The sequence below is a fragment of the Simochromis diagramma genome, unplaced genomic scaffold, assembly GCF_900408965.1.
Source record: "Simochromis diagramma unplaced genomic scaffold, fSimDia1.1 OVJJ01000596.1, whole genome shotgun sequence".
Taxonomy (NCBI): domain Eukaryota; kingdom Metazoa; phylum Chordata; class Actinopteri; order Cichliformes; family Cichlidae; genus Simochromis; species Simochromis diagramma.
This window is the reverse complement of record NW_024387245.1, coordinates 8,900,221-8,920,071: the sequence shown is the minus strand read 5'-3', so window position 1 is coordinate 8,920,071 and position 19,851 is coordinate 8,900,221. Positions and strand designations below refer to the sequence as shown.

The 19,851-nt window shown below is 40.0% G+C and overlaps 1 protein-coding gene across 4 annotated transcripts in view; it reads right to left on the bottom strand.

The window, feature by feature from the left end:
* The window catches only part of eng (endoglin), a 44,141-nt gene extending 25,299 nt beyond the window's left edge, over nt 1-18,842 (bottom strand). For 2 of the 4 annotated variants that reach the window (XM_040053526.1, XM_040053529.1), the window contains exons 1-3: nt 18,749-18,842; nt 17,611-17,784; nt 1,189-1,331 (exon numbers count right to left, since the gene is read on the bottom strand). In XM_040053526.1, coding sequence (XP_039909460.1) covers nt 1,189-1,331; nt 17,611-17,671 — 204 coding nt within the window. In that variant the 5' untranslated portion in view covers nt 17,672-17,784; nt 18,749-18,842. Of the gene's footprint in view, nt 1-1,188; nt 1,332-17,610; nt 18,484-18,748 lie in introns of those variants that run through there. The other 2 variants (XM_040053527.1, XM_040053528.1) reach the window with 2 other exon arrangements.
* Between the last annotated feature and the right edge of the window lie 1,009 nt (nt 18,843-19,851).

Sequence of the window (19,851 nt, the reverse complement as noted above, 5' to 3'; positions counted from 1 at the left end):
TAAAAACTGCATAATTACTGTGACATAATCAGTAAAGTGCTGAACTCTGAGAATTAATTTTTGTCAAGGTACTGAGAAATTTCCCAGAAACCGAATTTCCCAGAGGAACCCACCCGAGGGATTAATAAAGTTTTATCTTATCTTATCTTATCTTATCTTATCTTATCTTAAATAACTGCACTGCCATCATTATAAGCTTTGTAAATCTTGCTGAAGCCTTTTGATTAGAAACTAAAGGTCAACTGCTAACAATGAGGGCTTCGTCCCTAAAACAAGTTCTGCCGTTACACAATCTTCCATTTACTTCAAGGCCAAAAATTGCAACAAGCTGTCTGATATTTTGCCAGTTACACCAAGGTTTAGAGATGGAGCAAGAAAGGGAAAGGAGGGTGTTTGCTGGTGCTTTTGATGAGTGTAGTTCTGCATATTGTGGAGATTGGTTGAATTGGTGATTACTCACATACTGTATAAAAGGGGTTTTGATTTTGTGCAAGTTTTAGTTCAAGTATTTATTTTGAATTTTGGACTGTTGATTGCAAAAGTTCTTGTGGTGTTCATACGTCATAGAAAATATCATGCAAAAAAAACTGATATATTTAAAGTTAAATGTGCATAATCACAGTGCATGCTTCTTTTTACTGGGTATGGTCAGTTTTTAAAACTGACTCAGCTTTAATACTGTCCCACATTGCATAACATCTGATAACTCTATAAATAAGTAAATGAGCATCATTAAACTCAGTGTAATGATAGTTCAGTGGAATGAAACATTTCATTTTAGGAATGCTGTGAACTGTGAGGTGAACATAGGTGCAGAGCTTTCTCCTTTTCAGCATGACAGCACCTGACATACTATTCCATCAGAAGTATGATGAATGAGCAAACGATAACGTATCCCTGTCGCACAGGGGAATTTGGGATTAAATGACAACTAAGCCGTGTTTGACAGATGGCAGCAGTTTGATTGTGAAACATTTGAACTTTCTACATTGTGATGTTTACCTAAAGTTTTATTTGAATTTTACCACTACTTTTCAGGTTATTACTTCTTTCCATAAAAATAATTTAGCTCAGACGAGCTCGGTGTACAACACTCTCAGTCAAACTGGATTTTTTTAAACTTGATGACAATTTTTACAGATTATTATATCTAACTTAGATAGACTCAAATAACTTTGACATGCTTACCGGGTTATTAAAGTTCAGTTTAAAGATGTGGACCTCTGCCTTGTCCTCTCTGACAAAACTGGTCCAACAGCCAATCTCATTCACGATCCACGGACTGCCTTTCTCACCTTTTGAAGTCCCCGGGGTGCATGTCTGACTTGTGGCTGAAAGAAATGAAGAAAGAATAGTTAAATATGAACAGCAGCATGTTTTTAAGTTGCAGTAAATAATTTATTGCTTACAACCAGAGATGGGCAGCAACGCGTTACTTGTAACTATTGCAAAAACGGTAATTAAATTACCGTTACTTCCCGTAGGAACGCTGCGTTACTGCGTTACTAAAACCGTGATTTTTTGCGAGGCTGATTTTTTATTTATTTTCTGCTGTGTTTTACTTGCATCTATTTGAAAGAGTGAGTGTAAACACAAAAAAAAATTTGCTTGATGCATGAAGTTAAAAGATTAAAACTAATAAAACAAGTTTTAAAAAGGGACTTTTCCATTTGATTACATTTTGTATGATGGATTATGCAGAAAAAGTAGAATTGGGCTGAAAGACCTATCGCTTTATTACCTATTCAGGTTGTAAATCGTGTTTTTAAAAAGTAACTAAGTAACTAAGTAATTAATTACTTTTGAAAATAAGTAATCAGTAAAGTAACGGGATTACTTTTTGGGGGAAGTAATCAGTAATTAGTTACTGATTACCTTTTTCAAGTAACTTGACCAACACTGCTCACAACCTTAATATGAAACTCCCTTTATTCTCTAGTCTCATATCTTATTGCAAGAATTTGAATCCATCTGTAACAATCCTGTCATATTTTGACATAACAGGAGAAAAACCAAAAGAAAACCTTCATGTGTGAAAGCCAAAACGCTATTATTTAAAAGAAAGATAAACCCAGCAATGTTACAGATTTCTTGTCAGAACAGGGCTAAATTTGTTATTAATCATTTTGAAAGCTTTCCCCTGGTCGCAGAGAATGGATGTTAAATGTGTGGGTAGGACTACATTGTTTAAAAACAGATCCGCTGGTTCACGTTTATCAGACGTGTCAGGACACGGGGCTGCGGTCATTCATCACCGTGCTCACTCTGCTCCCTGCTAGAAGACTGCTGTTTAACCTGAGGATCCAAGTCTTGGGAGGCTGAATTAATCCAGCCAAGGGTGTATGATCACTGGTGAGGGTGGGTATAAATGCCTGGTATTTGACCTGGACTGTGTATGTGTGTCTGTGTGCCAGAGATCTATTGTGCTAGACTAAAATGAATATGTGTGCACGCATGCTTATTCTAACCTGTATAAAGTTGCCAGGGACAAAATATTCTCCAACAAACTTCCTCTTTCCTCAAGAAAAAAGGTCAGAGGCTTTTTCCAGCTCAATTAGAGATCGCTTTCCTTGCCCATCGCTCACCGTTCGCTGACTATAGATGACAGAGTTTAAGTGGGTTATTCTAGAAGTTTTCTGGCACTAGTCACAGCCACATCATGGCTGACACAGTCACTAGTTTGGATTTACTCCTTACAGAGTCTTCCTTAGCCCACCTGCACATGGAATGAGCTTTCATTAAATCAGTCAGAACTGATCTACACTCAAAAATAAGATAAGCATATCCATTGTGTGATGAATATACGCAACATATGCCGAAACATCCACTATTCATGCCTCAATCACCCTCAAAGCAGCTGGCACCGAAGCACATAAGTGAGCGAGCGTGGTATCATGACAGAAGCGACGAATTTACTAAGCAAATGCTGCATAACACTGCGCTCCACTGGCTTTTATGATGCATTTGGTCTGTTTACCTAGCAGGCCACAATTCATCACAGAGGAGATCTGGAGTGAGGCAAGCGAGACAGAGACAGGAGAATAGGGTGGAAGGGGTTAATGGATACATTACGAGGATTGGAAAGCTAACCGGATGTGCCTTATTTAGAAGTGGCACTAATCAGCGGCCTTGTTTGAGGCAATGTCATCACTGCTGGTGGGCGAGAGTGGCCAGAGATTGTGATAAAAATGGGACAGAAATGGATGAATGCAACAAACAACGGCAAGATAGTGGGAGCAAGAGCATGTTACATAATCAGCTCTTTGTCTCCTTTAATGGGCTGGTTTTTTGTGTTTTTTCTTTTGTTTGGGGGGGGGGGGTATTCAATTGGTAAATTCACATGTTTTTTTCTCCTCACATTACCTGTGACCTAAGATATCCCTGATGAAAATAGGCTGCTTTTAATTTAAACTCAGTTATATCACTGTTATCGCATCACTTTTGTGCACTGTAGAAGTGATGCATCTTTTTATGTTCCACGTGGTGTTTTTTTCCCTCTTAGATTGTGGAACAAGTCGTCTCATTATTCCATGAAGTTAGGAACATATTTGGCACAAATTGAGGGACTTGGGAGGCCTGTATCATTTGTAAATCGTCATCTTCACTGTTCCTCAGTCTGCTCAGCATCAAACTAAAAGTTTTCCTGAAAATCCAGATGGGGAGCCATCCATACTTTGCGTTCTCTTTTTTTTTTCCCTCTGCCTCTCACCCCAGAGGTCAAGGCTGGCTTCCTGTTATTCTGCTCTTCTGTGTTAATGTTTGTTGCTCAATAACCACAACCATAAAGTTATTTCTCTCTTGTTCTGCTGTCATAGAGTCAACGGCCCATGACTGTTGCCCAAGAGCTCTGGGTATAAATCACACTGACCACACAAGAATGTGCGTGTATGTTTGCGTGCTTGTGCATGCTTGTGTCACCAGCCTCCTTTTTTTATGAGTCACCATCGGATATGAAGAACATTCATTTTGCCCTCTTGCCCCCGGAAATGCCAATGGCCTCGCTAAGCGGTCTGCTGGTAAATGAGGTATAGAAGAACTATTTCATTCGCTGTCCTCTTTATCTACTTATATCAGTCGCCTCCATTTTCCATTCCATGAGAAGACGTGTTTATGGATGCTGCTGATTTTCTATTTAGATGTTAGGTATCAGGGGTAGATATAAATAGAAAACATAATTGAAGACAGAAAATACCCCCGATTCATGAAATAAGATTTGATCTTAAAGCCTTCTTTAATCTTTATTCCTTTCCTTTTCAGTAGTTGTATATGTCATGTCTGTTATTTTATAGACCTAAACAGGCTACTTAGAAATCCATCTCTTATGAAAACAGACGTGAAGACAGTTTTATTCAACGGGAGACCGATGAAACCCAATCGTAGCAAACCGATCGAAAGCTTATAAAATAAAACCAAGTCTGTAGTCAAAATCAATAATTGTCAATTTGCTGTTTGTAAAAGAGACTTTGGACAAGGTTCATATTTGCGGATTAAGCCGATACCTGTGACTGATGAAAACCATACTGCATGACACACTTGTCTGAGGGGGGGGTCCATCTGGTCCCTTTGCGTGTCCAGGTTCTATCTGCTCTTGCTTTCTTAACCTTCAGGGCATTCTACCAGAGGATGGGAGACGGACTCAGAAAATGACAGACATCCGTTTTCCACATGTTCAATTGTGCATGGGACCATTAATCCAGCATCAACACTGTGCCCATTTTAGGAAATCTGAGGATCAGCTTGACATCAACTATGCTCTGCTTCATAGCTCTACTTTATTTATTTATTTGTTAGCAATTATGCATACAAATACTGAACTCAATGAGTAGAGATGCAGTCTATCAGATTTGAAGTACTGTGTGAAAGTCCTGACCCACCCCTCATTTTTTTGTATTCCAAGGAGACAGATTTGAGGTCTTCAGCAGTAGTTCTCAAGGTTTTTTTTGTAGGCCTTTCAAACTTTATTTTCCTTTTGGACATTGGCTGCTTCTAACTCACTTTCATCCTTGTACTTTACCATTTCAATAGGAATGATTATTTTGGTTTTTTAAATATTTTTTTTGTTAAGCTACTTAACACCCATCTATGAATTGTTCAAACTTCAAAAAGGGACAATCTTGAGGGATGAACCAGCGTTGTGGTCACATATAACATACAACTTATCAAAGAACCAACTTTAAATTGTATTTTTAGGCCCTTTGTTAGTAGCAGCGTGTTGCAAAAACACTTCTTTAGTTACAAAAATTGACAAAGACAACACAATTTTACACAGGACCTGCATCTGGGCCCTTAGTTGATCCATTTACTGTTCACTGGAGCCTCATCAGAAATGGTGTCAGTGGAAGGCTGACTGTCAAGCAGCCATTCTTAAAGAAGTGAAATGGTCAGAAAAGGCTGATGTATGCCAAATTACACAAGAACTGGACTGAAAATCAGTGGCAACAGTTCTTATAGAGTGATGAATTGATATTTTAAAATTCTGGTTCAAATCATCATCAATATGTATGGAGGAGGTCAGGAAAGAGGTACAACAGTGAGCGTCTACAACCATCTGAAACACAGTGAAGGTGCTGTCATTGTTTGGGGCTTCATTCTGCCAGTGGTGTTGGGCATCTTGTTAAAACTGATTGAATTACAAACACAGAAAAATGACGCTAGATTGACCATGCAATACCAGCTGGAAACCACACGACTGACAATGTATGCATTTTTCATCATGAGAATGGCCTGAAAAACACACTAGCAATGCAGCAAAATTATACCTGAATAGAACAGCACACAATGGAACAGTATCAGTCGTGCACTGATCTCCCCAGAGCCCTGACCTCAACATTATTTAAGCAGTGTGGGATCATCTTGACAGAGAACAGAATAAAAGGCAGCCAACATTCAAAGAAGACCTCTGAGTGTCCTTCAAGAAGCCTGCGGAAGTACCCCTGAAGACAGAAGAAATGGCAATAAAGCTTGACTTTATTCAGTTCAGATTTTCTTGAAAAATAAAATCTGTCTTAGAAAATATAGATTTCCAAGCTTATTAGGATTGTACAAACTATGTTTTTGCCTTATATACTGTATTCCCATTTAAGTCTGCACAAGTTTCAATACATTGCTGCACCTATTTCCCATGTTCCTGTAAAAATATAAAGTAATGAAGTGTGGCTCAAGACCTTTGCACAGCGCTGTAGCTACTAGCTAATTTCCATCGGTAATCCCTAAGCAGGTAACAATATCAAATGCACATGTTTTGACAAAACCCACCTTCTCATCTCACCACAAACACGTACACACCATAAAACACATATACATATGGTTCCCTATTCCATCCCCAGGCTACTACTGCAGTGTAAAACACTGCATAGATATCAACACAAGATAATACAGGGATAAAAATATCTGATTAATGTGAACAACACTGGTACTCAAGTGCTCATTCAATAAACGGCCATACTTTATTATGCTTAGCTCAGCAAGCTACATTTTATTTTGTCACGCTTGTTTTACACTTAGTTTCAGTTAGCAGTGAGGTCAGGTCGGGTTCTTTATGTAAAAATGTTATCATGCTAACGCTAGCATTTTACGAAAGTATCACCTGACTGAGTCAGAAAGTAACCTCACAAACAGAGCACAGATTTGTCTGGTCTCAGGATGAGAAATGTGTGACATCTTATTTTTTTATGTATTAATTACATTATGCTAATTTTAATATTTTTAGACTGCAGCTTGACTGACCAGCAACACCCCACTAAACACATTATCCACGTGTGCACCAAAGTGTTCTTCCACATTGTTTCCAGATTTAAATTAAAACACTTTGGAAAAATGTAATTAATTCGAGATGCCAACCTGAACCTCTCAAATGAAGTATCACTGTCCAGGAGGGAGCCACATAATTATGAAGAGTGCAGTGTAGCTGAACTGAGGCCAGAGGCTGTGCTTGGAGACTTGGAGGTGATTTATCATTATTAAGATCAAAGGTACCCTACACATTGCTGATATCCTAACTTGATACGTGTTCAAACTCAAATCTGTTCCTTTTACATTTGTGTAAAATTTGTTGTAACACGTTCATGGGAAGCAAATCTTCTCTACAAAAATTTAAAACATATACTGTCTAGTCAACACATAATATGCTACCAGCGTCAAGTAAGTGTTTGTGAATCCACAAAAGAACAAGCTGAATGTTCCCAAGGTAATCAAGTTATTACAAATGCTAGGAAATAGTATAATACGGGCACCTGTGCACTGGCGCTAGCATTTGATAGGCTGAATGGGGATATGTGGAACTCTATGCTTTCAGTGCTACAAGTACTATAACATAACACCTCTCTGTATTTGTATGTATTTGACCTTTTTTTTTTTAAAGAATATGTTAGCTAACCATTACTTATGTGCACACAGTGCATTTCAGTATAACTCTCTTGCTTACATCCCAAATCCTAGAAATTATTCACTATGGCTCCAGACTGTCTATAACTGCCAGGAAAAGGAGAAGCACATATATGCAAAAAGTAAAGTTCACTTTTCAGTCAGCTTCTCATTTTGAATATATTCTAGGGTGTCAGCATGTCATTGGTCAGCAAAAATAAAAAGGACTAAAGCTGACTCCGGTAATGGGAGCAATAACATTAAAGAAGACTAGAAGCCTGTGAACAGCAAATACAACATCTCTTTTATGGGAAAGCACCCTTGATGTAATGAACCCCAGAGAAATCGTGCTTGGTATATTCAAACAGTTTTGGTTTTGCAGAGACTGATGTTGCACATAGTCAGTCAGCACACACAAATAATTATTTAGTTGCATTATTCGCCACAAACATGCGCGATTTGGGTAGTTTTACGTGATGTTTTAAGGCGTTCTTAAAGATCTCAAAAGCCCAGGACTGTTTTCGTTAACTTGAAGCAACCCCACCGTGCAGAATGCTGACAGCCACCAGCGAGTCCTTGAATTTAAAAAGTTCCATCACACCCTAACTAAATGCTGATTTTGATTCAAAGCACTGAGTACTTGCTGTTCAATAACTTGCTGCCTTTTCATTCACCTCAGGAAAGCAAGCAGGCAGGCTTGATTTCATGCCCGATCTTTCACGCACACCCTCATTGTGAGTCTCTGTGGAAAAATGGAGCTACTTGCCTGGAGTGTATGCAAAACGAAGCCTTGCAAAACTTGCAGTAGGATGGTTTAAAAGCGAGAGAGAAAGAGAAAGAAAGGAAGGAGAGAGGAAAGGGAGAAAAAAAAAACAGGAGGGGGAAACCCTGACAGCAAACAACATCAAGACCAGCTGTCTCCCATGGTCCCTTGGGGTCAAGTAAACTGTTTGTGTCCAGGGTCGGGCGACAGAGTCGTGACGGGGAATGTGGAGGGAGGGTCAGCAGTCCTACCCTAGTTAGTCAGAGAGGGAAAGGGGAGCTTCAAGGCTAGCTCAAGTTTCTCTCTTGATTCCACACACACACACACACACACACCTATTGTCCTGGCGCTTCCGCGACTGCAGATTGAGGCCTGACCATCCACAGGAAGGTAAACAAGCTCTTATCAGTGCTCTGCAGGGGCCTGCACTGTCCCCTGGCCTCTCACCCCTGCATACTACACAGTACACACTCCATGCAACACACAAGCTTTCTGACCATCTCACCTCCCTCTCCTAAGGCTGATATTTTATCCAAAAAAGAAAAAAAAAATGCTGATTAGTCTTGTTAGCTTGATAGTGGGTCCTAGAAGTCCTGCTTCCACTATTTGCTGGGGCAGGAATTACGGATGTGATAGCGGGTCTGGAGACAGCCTGTCTTCACACTAGCTCTGTTTACACCTCTGGGAGCCATTCGTCCGTCGTCTCATCATTGTCATAAACCAGTGGCGATGTTCACCACACACACACACGCAACCTTATACCCTGTCTGTTGCTAATATTTAGCCACTACTGCTGATTAGCTCAGTGACACACGTAAAAAGCATAATTTTTATGTCGATGCTCGCATTTTCTCTCGGTGATGTATTATACTGCAGATGGTTAACAGGTAAAGTGTTTCTTTTCTATCCACTTGTTTCGTTAGATTTCTCTCCTCTACACCAAAAGAGCACTGGCAAAACACAATTAATCATCTAAGTGTTAATTGGTGGATAGACAGACTAATTTAGCAAGTTTCATGCTAACTGCGTGCAACCAAAACAGGCTGAAGCGTTGAGAGATTCATTGCACAGTAGCTGCTCCTAATCATTCAAGATTGATGTAGCTTTGCACAACATATGCTTCGTGTAGAACCAATAGAGATTAGCCTGTTTTTCTTGACTGAGTTTTGCCAGTAAATATTAATACTTTCCAACATGAAGACTGCATATTAATGAAGGCTCTGATATTTTCTTAAGATATTCTAAGTGAGGGAGGGTCAAGGGTGCGATTCATGATCTATGGATTGAGAGCCATCATAGTGCACTATACGGGACCGGAGAGGCTCTCAAACTGGAAGTGATATTCTGCAAACACAAAATGAATAGTGTCTTTTTATTTCCATGAAGAGATATTTAAATATATGTGGTCACACAAACGACTTCAGTGGGCCTCAAAGGGTTTTGAATCATCTCAAAAAGAGATCTATGAGACAGCTTCAAGTTTTGTGATTTCATTTCACTGTTTAACTAATGGAAGTGTCTGGACTCCGGCACTTGTTATTTGACAAGTGTAACTTTATTCCCTGCAGCAGGGAAAAGATTATTAAGTACCCCAAGTTTGACTGTTGGATTTGTTGTAGTAACACTGTATGAGCAGATTAAAATAATCTGTCAGATGTCTCAAAGCTTTCTCTTCGAGTCACATATTCTGCTTTCTGACATATCACAGAAATACAAGCAAATGAAATATCGAGCGTCCAAATCCAGCGAGGGCTCTCTCATCACATCAAACACACACACGCTAGGAAAAAACACACGCACAGCCAGACATCACAGAGAAATTTCAGCTCTTTAAATACAGATTGACCGGTTTGGCACCTGAATCAACAGGAAAACTACCCACCCAGTGCTTGAATCAAGAGGCCCTGCCATTTTAAAGCACTCGACTGCACATTGTGCACCATTAGAAATCAGTATATCGTGTACTGAGAAAGCCCATATTTCCTGTTTAGGAAAGCACCGTGTACAAGTAAATTGTACGTTAACATCTAAAATACATGTGAGCTAAAGATTCCACAGTTTATGTTTGCTGAAAGTTAATTCAAACCAAAAGGTTTCCGAGCAACAGCTCTATACTCACGCTATAACGTGACACAAAATATTTGAAAGCTTTTCAACTGAGCATATTTTTGTCAAGCTGTTCTGTCAAGAAATTTTGAACTCTGACCTGCAAAAGCATTAATTAAAGATACCCGTCTAAGATTTTGCTAAGCAAGGACAGACCACATAACCCTACTGTGAGTTGGCACCTCTGACATGAAGTCATAGGGTGAGTCAGATGACCCGCCAGTAGTTCATCCACTAAATCCAGTAATACTATGCAGGTGCATTTCCTGCATTTGTGCAGACCAAGGGTGACTGTGGCAGACAGAGCACAAGATAAGAATACATAAAACCATGCCTTATCTTCACAGACAGCAGGCATGTTGACATGGGTACAAGTGGTCGCCATGCTGACTGGGCATTTATCTCGCCCAGCACTAATGAGGCATTCAGTGCTCATACAGCTCCATAATGAAAAACATTGGGCCAGAGGGCATGAGACCTTGCAGTCACATAATAATGATGTTCAGGACACGGCTAAGTGCCGGTATCTTAAATTTATATGATGATGCTGCACTCAGGTTTCAGTAGTGAAGGAAACTTGCAGAGCCATTAAGAAGAAGATGGTTTCATTTATATAATATAAGGGTGAGATACAGCACAGCTGCAGCATGAACCGTGTTTCACATTTTTGGTTTGTTTGTGTTTTGAAACAGTGTGCAGTTTTTTCTTGTCCAGTGATACATTTAGCCCTGATATGAATTTCAAATAACGTCATTCAAATTTTTGACTACTGATTTTTGTTATTAGAGGTCAGCACATGGGTGCAGTGGTTTGGCCATGGATCTAAATAGTTGTCTTTATGTGTTAGCCTTGCAACAGGCTGGCAACCTGTCCAGGATGTACCCTGCCTCTCACTCTATGATAGCTGGTGCAGGCTCCAGGCCCCGCCCCTGCTGCAACCATAAATTGGATCAACAGAAAAAGGCGGATGGATTTTCATTAGATTTTTGTATAATTTCTGTCAATAAAAATTGAAGACCTTATTGATTTCTTTTTTATCTAATTTCTCGATTTTTCCTTTTTATATCTCCTAAGGATCTTTGTGTAAGGTTACCATGGCTACAAGAGTCCTTCTCATCTGTGGCGAGGTTAATGCAGGAGGCTGAGATTCCATGTCCATCTCCTCTGCAGTGTTCCAAAAATACTTTTCTCAGTAAACATTATCATTTACAAATTCTGTTTAAGCAGAGCCGCTTTTCTCTGTCCATCCTGCTGTAGCATTATTGCCGCAGCTACTTGTTCTCTTTAATGATGAGCTGCTGCTATTCAGAAGATCATTGATTCACTTCTTTACTTTAAAAAAAGCTCTTTCTGGCTTTGCCTGGCAAAGAGAGCCAAATCTTTTGAAAGCACAGACAATACCTCTCTGAAATTAACATTAACACTGCATCACCTGTGTTTCATAAACTGTGTCAGATTAAACCTGGGACAGGAAACATGTTTTGGGCATCATTTGATGAAAAAAAAAATCCATAATAACCTTGGGGGCAACATATTGTAATTCAGGTGGTCTGAGGTGGAAGTAAAAAAGCTTTAGCCAATCACAGGTGTGTTCAGTCCATATTAGAGGTCTCATCTATAAAAGAGTGCTAAAGATCAATACTACAAGTACATGAGCACGAAAGCCAATAATGGCCGCACACAAAAAAAGTGAGATTTATAAAACACGTGAACACACACCTGGATCGCATGTTCCTTTTATAAATCCGATCCCACCTGGAAATGTGTCCGTGTTTGTATCCTGCCTTCTAAATACCCATATTCAACCATACACTGGGAAACACTGAGCAGAATTTAAACCGAGACCTCATATAGCTTTTATCTTTTATCGACAGAAACACTAATAGGGGGGGGGGGGGGTCAGTGGATATGTTTGCTAATGAAAAGTTGCACTATTTAATTCCAAAGACTCCAAACCGTAAAGTGTTCTTCGGTTCATCGTGAATACTTTAATTACGTTTTTGTTTGTTAAATCGTTTTTATTTGAAGAAAAAAAAACCTCTAAAACATATCTTTATAGTTTTAATCTCGACATACTGGGTTTATCCAGCTTCCTCACACGCAGCCGTTTCGCTTTGATCATGAAAAAAATTACTTGTCAATATTTTTCATCCTGCTTTTTCTTTGATGAAATTAACACTAGTTTTCTCAAAGACAAAGTAAGAATGGGGAGATAACGCAAAAAACTGTGGACTCCCTTGTTGAGATCGCACAGATACCATCGCGTGTACGCCACACTGCACGCCAAAGCCGTCCAGTCAAGTGCCGGGACATGGTGTTAGTGAGGCTTCCCCACAATGCTTTCTGTATTCAAACAGAGGAAAAGCGAGGCAGTCAGAAATGGATTGTTATTTGGGAGGGGCATAACACTGAAGGAGATTGAAATCAGTCTCAGGCAGCGACAAGCGGTCGCGTCTCCCTGCCACCCAGTCTGACTGCAGGCAGAGCTGGCTCACTGCAGTAAAACAGGGGAAGTTGACTGTTTTGACTCTCAAAGCCATTTTTAACATGACGTGTTTTTTTGTTTTTTTCTACTTCAGCATGCTTTCTGAGAAGTCTCAGTCATCTCTTTCAATTTCTTATAATCTTTTTAAGTCCCTGACATCCCCTTTCTGTAAACGAACACATTCCTCTTTTGGTTTCAGAAGTTTTCTTCCCTCGTCTTTCTCTTTGATGTCATTATTTTGTGTAATTAATAGTTTTGCATTTTCACTTATCACTACTTGAAATTTCCCTCCTCTATATCTCTTAATGTTTATCCGTTTTGCATTTTTCTTATCTTTCTTTTTTTTAATCCACTATTTACTTCTCCCCCCCAAAATCTTTCTTCTGAACCACTTATCTTCTCTTTGACAGTCACATAAATTTGATCCCCACTCCCTCACTGTCTCCATGAATCAGCCTTTATGAATTCTGTTATCTCTGTTTGTGTTTCTGTCTGTCCGCCTGTCTCTCTCTTTCCCTCTTTAAGATTAATTTTCAGACAGCTTGTCGTCCTTCTCCAGTGGTTCGCTAATCACTTTTGTACTTTTCCTTTAGCCCGTGGCGGGAGGCTCGGGGGTAAGCAAAAGTGCAGCAGGAGGTCTGGCAGTTAACATCACGATGTCTCCCACTGGGAAAGCTGTTGCAGCAGGGGGCATATTCAACACGATTTTCCTGCCAGGAAATGCCGGACTCACAGTGGATAAAAATCACTAAATACAAAGACTTCAGTCAGACACAAAGATAACTGTTTATGCGTCCAACTGCCACGGTCGGCTTAAGTGGTAACGCTTATTGTGCTCGGTCTGGAAATAATAATCTGAAATTTGTCTTCAAAGGAGGTGGCATGCAGCTACCTCCCATATAATAAGCGGCTAGCCAGACGCAATCTGCAGCGACGCTTGGATAGCAAAACCACATACATGCTAAAATGTCTAGATCTAAAAGGCCAGCAGGGGCACTCCGCTGATTGTATACACAAAGATCCGTTCATTTGTAACAGCCTAAAAGCTAGTTGCATAATGTCCTCTGTATCCTGGAGGGGCTTTTTTCAAGTCAGGCAAATTAACCCCGATGACATCATGAGGGTTATCGCAGTTTGTGCTTAGAAAGTTAAGATTAATGAGAGAGTTATAAGAGAAAGTGGGGGCGTTTACAAAAGTAGACTTCTTAACAAGACAGGGAGGCACCAGTTGTGGTGCCAGGGAAACAAAGGCGTCTTTGGTCTTCAGTGTTTCAACTCTCCGTCACACTATTTTTGAACAGTGAGCCAGTGCAAATTTAACGTGACACAACATAAGCACTGGCTTACATCAGTAAAAGTCATCCTAGTTACAGGCCGAGCAGTAAGCGAGACAAATGTTATCACATCCACACTGAGAAGGTGCCGCGTTAGCTTCACATAATGCCTCAAAACAATGCAATTGCAAGAAAACCTGACACAGTAGCTGCACTTCACACTCGAAAGAGTCAAAAACTACACAAAAAAGAGTCAAAAGGAAAACCTAAAGAGAGTTAGACAACTGAGGGGAAACTGCGTGTTTATTAGATGCATCACAGTGTCTATATGAGCTTGACACAAGAAAATACCACAGTTAAAACGGATTCAGACACATCGCGGCTGCAGAGGCGCTCAGAGATAAACCTGTAGCTTGGACCATGTAAGACCTTCAAAACAAACAGCAACATTTTGAACACAATTGACCTCACAGGGAGACAGTGTAGTGAAACTAAGACCAGCGTGATGTTGTCTGTTTCACTGGAGCCTGACAGAAGCTCGTCCAGAGAATATGGATGAGCTGCAAACAAGAAAGAGAAAGGCCTGACTGATCCCAACACAGAGAGAATTTTAATAATCATGCAGTAACATGAAAGAACGGATGATCGTTTCACTGGAAGACATAGGCAGAGGGTGACTTTACAGATAATCCAGAGCTAAAGAAAACACGGCCTCGGAACCAAATTTATCCGTGTTTGTCAAATTGCAGGGTAAGTACAAAAGTCATGTCTGGGTTTTTAAGAAAGGAAGCCAGCAAGTCAGCGTAAGAGCTAAGGAACTGGAGTCTGGTGGGCTTAACAAGATGACTGCAGTTTTACTGATTTACCCAGGGACTGCTGCAAGGCATCCACCTTATTATCATCTATAGAGTCTCTAAATTTGGCCGGATTAGTTAGATAGTGTCATTTTAATGAAAGACACTGTCTGTACTATTGTAATAGGAAGAATATTTCAGTCCTTTGGTCTCAGACAGCCCAACAGTGAATTGATAAGCATGCAGGAACATTAAGGAAAAAGCCCTCGCCTCCAAGTTTTTTTTACTGCTAACGCTTTAACGCTAATAATCTGTCCAAAGGTAAATGAACACATGACAGAAGACCAAGGGAAGCTCCAAGGAGCAATTAAGTTTCCAATTTCAGGAAATTAGGTGCACACGTTAAGTATATGACTCTTAGAATTAAGGGTACAAACATAATCCTCTGGGTTTTACTGGGTCATTTTGCAAGATTGTGCATCTGTAGTAGCTCAGAGTGCGTAATATACCAATAAGATCTATACATGAAGTATAAGGCTCGCTTTAACTTTGAGCTTAACAACTGTTTGAAATTCAAACCCTGCTTTAAACGTCACACGAGGATTTCATGAGTCTGATTTCAAGGAGCTGACAGGGGGTCAAACATATGGAAAGCTTAAATAAAGCTAAAGCAAGACTGACCTGAAGCAAAACACAATATGCCATTTCTTGCAGTTGGGTAAGGGCTTCATGGGATTTGTGGCAGGCTGCGGGCTATTTTTGATTTACTTTTTTCTGTTTACCTCTTCTTCTCAGTTGCCTTCGCATCGTGTCTTCTCCAACAGTGACTTGGAGTTTACTTGGATTCGATTAAACACGCAGACATCGAATCACAGTGGATGTTTCCAAATGTGTACGGAATATATACTCGTATATCTATTTATGTATCTATCACCTGTCTGGAAATATGATTTTATGGCACTGGGTACAGCATGTCACACCTGAGGATTGTGCTTGATTTACCTAAGAACGCATTATTAATCCCAGAAGACTATATAAGAGAAAATGGTTAAATAATATGACAGTACTGGGCTACATAATAAAGAAATAAACTTAAAGAAGAAACGATGTACAGAGAATCAGAGCACTTTGTCGCCTGAAAATAGTGGCACAGCTCCCTCTGGGTCTTCTTCTAAAGCTGCTGCAGCAGATGTAAAGAAAAGGAGGGGAAAAAGGAAAATTTGCAGAGCCTCATTCAAGAAAGAAAAAAATAATAGCAAATACAGAACTATGTGTCACAGAGGCAATTAGGACTGAGCAAAACAGTTCCTCACAGACTACACCAGCAGACAGCGAGACTGATCCCCTGCGGTGGATGCTACATAAGGTCAGCTCTCCATAGGTCTGCCAGTTGGCCAAAAAATACCTCTGTATTTCTGCCACCAGCACCCCTGCTGAGAGGGTGTTTAGCACTTGTGGCAATATTGTGATTTGTCATACAGCAGGTCAGCACTGAAGCCAAATTCAGTGAATAGGCTTGTTTTTCTGGCGCATAACTTTAACAGTGATGTATGCTTGCCTCGGCTACTTTGCTTTATTTAAAGAGCAAGCTGAAAATGTCACTTTATTTTTTCTACTGTATGTTTATGGGGCTGGAGTGTGGAAAAGGTTATTTGGCACTTAAGTGTTTTGTTAGGTTTTCGTTTTGGGTTTTCTTTTGCATATGTAAGTATATGGCACTGAAAAATGCAAGCACCCGAGCTCATTTAACTGACAGTTAATTTTAAAGCTGTATTAAATAACACCAGGGCGTGTTATGCGTTCTTTTATGACATTTCGAGTGAGGAAATGTGTGTTTTACATTTACAGTCAGCTATTAAATTGAGGCTCGTAGCTTTTAACACTTGACAATTCAGAACAACCAGACTGGGATAAAAGGTTTCCCTAAAGCTAATAATAAAAGACTGATAATTTCTTGTTTTTAAAAGTGAAACATTTTCATATTCAGATTAGCATATCTCTTATTTGGAGGGGGGGAAAGATGACTGTAACAAAAAAATGTGCACTTTAATCCACTTTTACCTGCTAATGCTTTAACATGAAATATATAACATTTTTTTTAACCTTATTAAAAAAACACCTAAACTGTGGCCACCTCAAATGCCATGCTGCTGTGGGGAAGTGTGACGCAAACACCCTGAAGCATCACTGGAGGTAAGAGAGCGAAGCTGGATTAAGGCCTATGGAGATAGGGAGGGTTTCTGATCCTTTTGCCACCTCGCAGGGATTACAGGTTTGAATTCGATATGAGCAGCCACATGCAGCCAAGGCAGGGAATGGCAGAGCGGACAACAGAGGAAGATCACATAAAATCTATGTAGCATCCGCATGCCGTCTTGTTACCTGAATCTGGACAATCTTTAAAGAAAATATTTTTTAGCACTAAAAAAAAAATGAAAAACTAGACAAACAAATGCTTTGGCTGACTTGGAACAACACTTGCTCCCTTGTTACCAGTATAATTCTTCATTTGATTTGTAAAATTCAACCATAATTCAAGAGTTTTGTTCTTTTTTGCATGTAATTTTTTCATCTTCAGACTGATTTCCATCTAAAAAAAAAATACATTATTGTCAGAGCACGAGACAGGAGACGATCTTGAACTTCAGGCCAGAAACAGTCCCTGGAGGTTTTTTCTAAAGCTAGTGTCTGCTGACTAGGATGATAATGTTTTCCTTTTTCCCAATTTAATAAATTCAAGCTGCAGAAAGAAAGAAAAAAAGAAAGAACGGAAACTAACTTCAGATCTGAACTGCTAAAATGCTCAATAACAGCAGGCAGACTTACCAAAGGCTGTAGTAGCGATGATGCACAGAAAAAGGGCAAACCGTGTCACGCAATCCTCCATCTCTGCTGCTGAAGTTTAAGGTGTTGGGAGAAAGCTGAATCTCAGTCTCTGGGGTGTGAAGACACTCGGGCGGAGGTTGAAGCGTGCTTGTCTGGTGGCAGAGCAGCAAAAGACTGTGACAGAGGAAGAGCAGAACAATTCCAGTCTTAAAAAGGTGGAAAGGTCAGAAAGTAAGAAGCTGGGGAAATGGTGAGGAGAGGAGGAGACGTGATGGCTGATAAGGCTCTGACTAACTGCCAATTTCCAGCATGTCCCTCTGAGAGTCAGCGTGCGATGTCAAACCAAGTATCCACATGTGTGTAATGGACAGCTTATGCCATGAGTTTGGTCTCTGCTCTTTAGCAACCACGATTATGGTGATTATTATTTATTATTAACATGATTATTGTAATGATATTATTGGTGGAGACAGCTGCTTACATTTCTTCCTCATCTCATCATGTTCCTGCCCGTCTTCCTGGCACACAATGAGGGTCTGAACCTAGAGGTTATCTGGTGGTCACTATGCTTCTGGCCGACGGTTTCAGGAAGCACCACGGCACCGTTTTCTTTAAATAATATCACAATGCCAGCATCAGATAAGAAGGAGACTGCTCCTGTTATATGATTCATATAGAGTAAAAGGAAGAGCCTGTGTAAACTGTTTATGGAGTTCCAAATGGAAAACAAAATGTCTCGTTAATTCGTTATTTCCCGCAATATCTTGCCGTAAGAGAGAAAATGACTTACCCGTGGACTGACGTGCTTTTTGAAATCCACAGATGTGCATATTAGTAAAGTAATAAGCGCGGATTTTATCAGGCACTGCGTTAATACAGAAAGTAGTTTGACTTTAACACACGCACGCCTCCCATTTCTGCCTCCCATAATTCCGTGTTTTCGCAATTCTAACATTTGGGATCTTCACAGCGTTATTTGACCAAAACATGCGCATTAAATTGTTTTTAAACGGACATGAAGCCGGATTGCTTTAGAATCTAGACACAGACATTTCCCAACAAACTTTCAGGAAATGAATCACAGATCACAGAGAGTTACAAAGATGAAGTAGAGAAAGTTATAAACAGCAAAACTTACTTTTTATGTAGGTGTCTATCTCGAATAAAGTAGGTTTATAATCCACGGGCGGGGATGTGGTGCTTTGAGCAATGTAACGATGCCTGGACTTTCCAAACTTTTTTGTGCTGTCTGGGCGGTGCGAATTTACTTCAGCAGCCCTCCCTCCCTCCCAGTCTAATAAGCACTCCCACCGTCATGCTATTGTCATTCCGTGGAGTTTTTGAGTAATAAGACTTTACTATTGAAACCAACTGTGACAACGCACGGGGCGAAATTATTGTATTTAAAACGTATCGAGTGCAGGGCATGCTTAGATAAGAAAGGAAAACATGCCTTATACATGTGTTGATGAATGATGATCATATTGTTGAAAGAAAAACTCCTATGACACATAGTAGCTGTACTTTCCAAAATGGGCTTGGACTTTCAGGAGAAGGATGAATAACATAGGCCAAGTTTTATAGCAAAGGATATGAACCTTCTGGAATCAGCTCCACAAGCCTTAGCTGTTTTATCTGGCACAAACACCGATCATCTACACTCACCTGCCAGTTAAAGCAAATATCTAGTCTAACAAACACATGGCAACAACCCAGCCCAGTTAAGTGTGCCCAGTGTGGTCAAGTTAACCCACTGGAGTTCAAAGTAAGTGTCAGACTGGGGAAGAAAGAGGATTTAAGAGATTGTGAATATGGCAATATAGGTCTGAGAACTTTAGATGTACAACCATCTCAGCTTTACAGAGAAATGTCTGATGAAGAGAAAATATCTAGTTGCCTGGACAAAAATCCCTTGCTTTTGCCAGAGGTCAGAGGAGAGAAGCTAGCCTTCGTCGAGCTGATAGGAAGGCAATAACACCTTGAATAAGCACTCACTACAACTAAAGTGTGTAGAAGATTGTCTCTTAGTCAACACAGTACGTTAAACTTTGAAGCGGATGGGCAACAGAAACAGAAGAACATGATTCCAAGGCTCATATGGGCCCAACAAAACAGAACTGTGTAGAAGAAAGTCATTGCCTGGTCCGATGAAAAACAAAATCTATTACAGCATTTTTGGATTACTGTGGGAGATTCACATTATGGATGTGCAGCCATTAAATCTGCAGCAACTCTGTGATG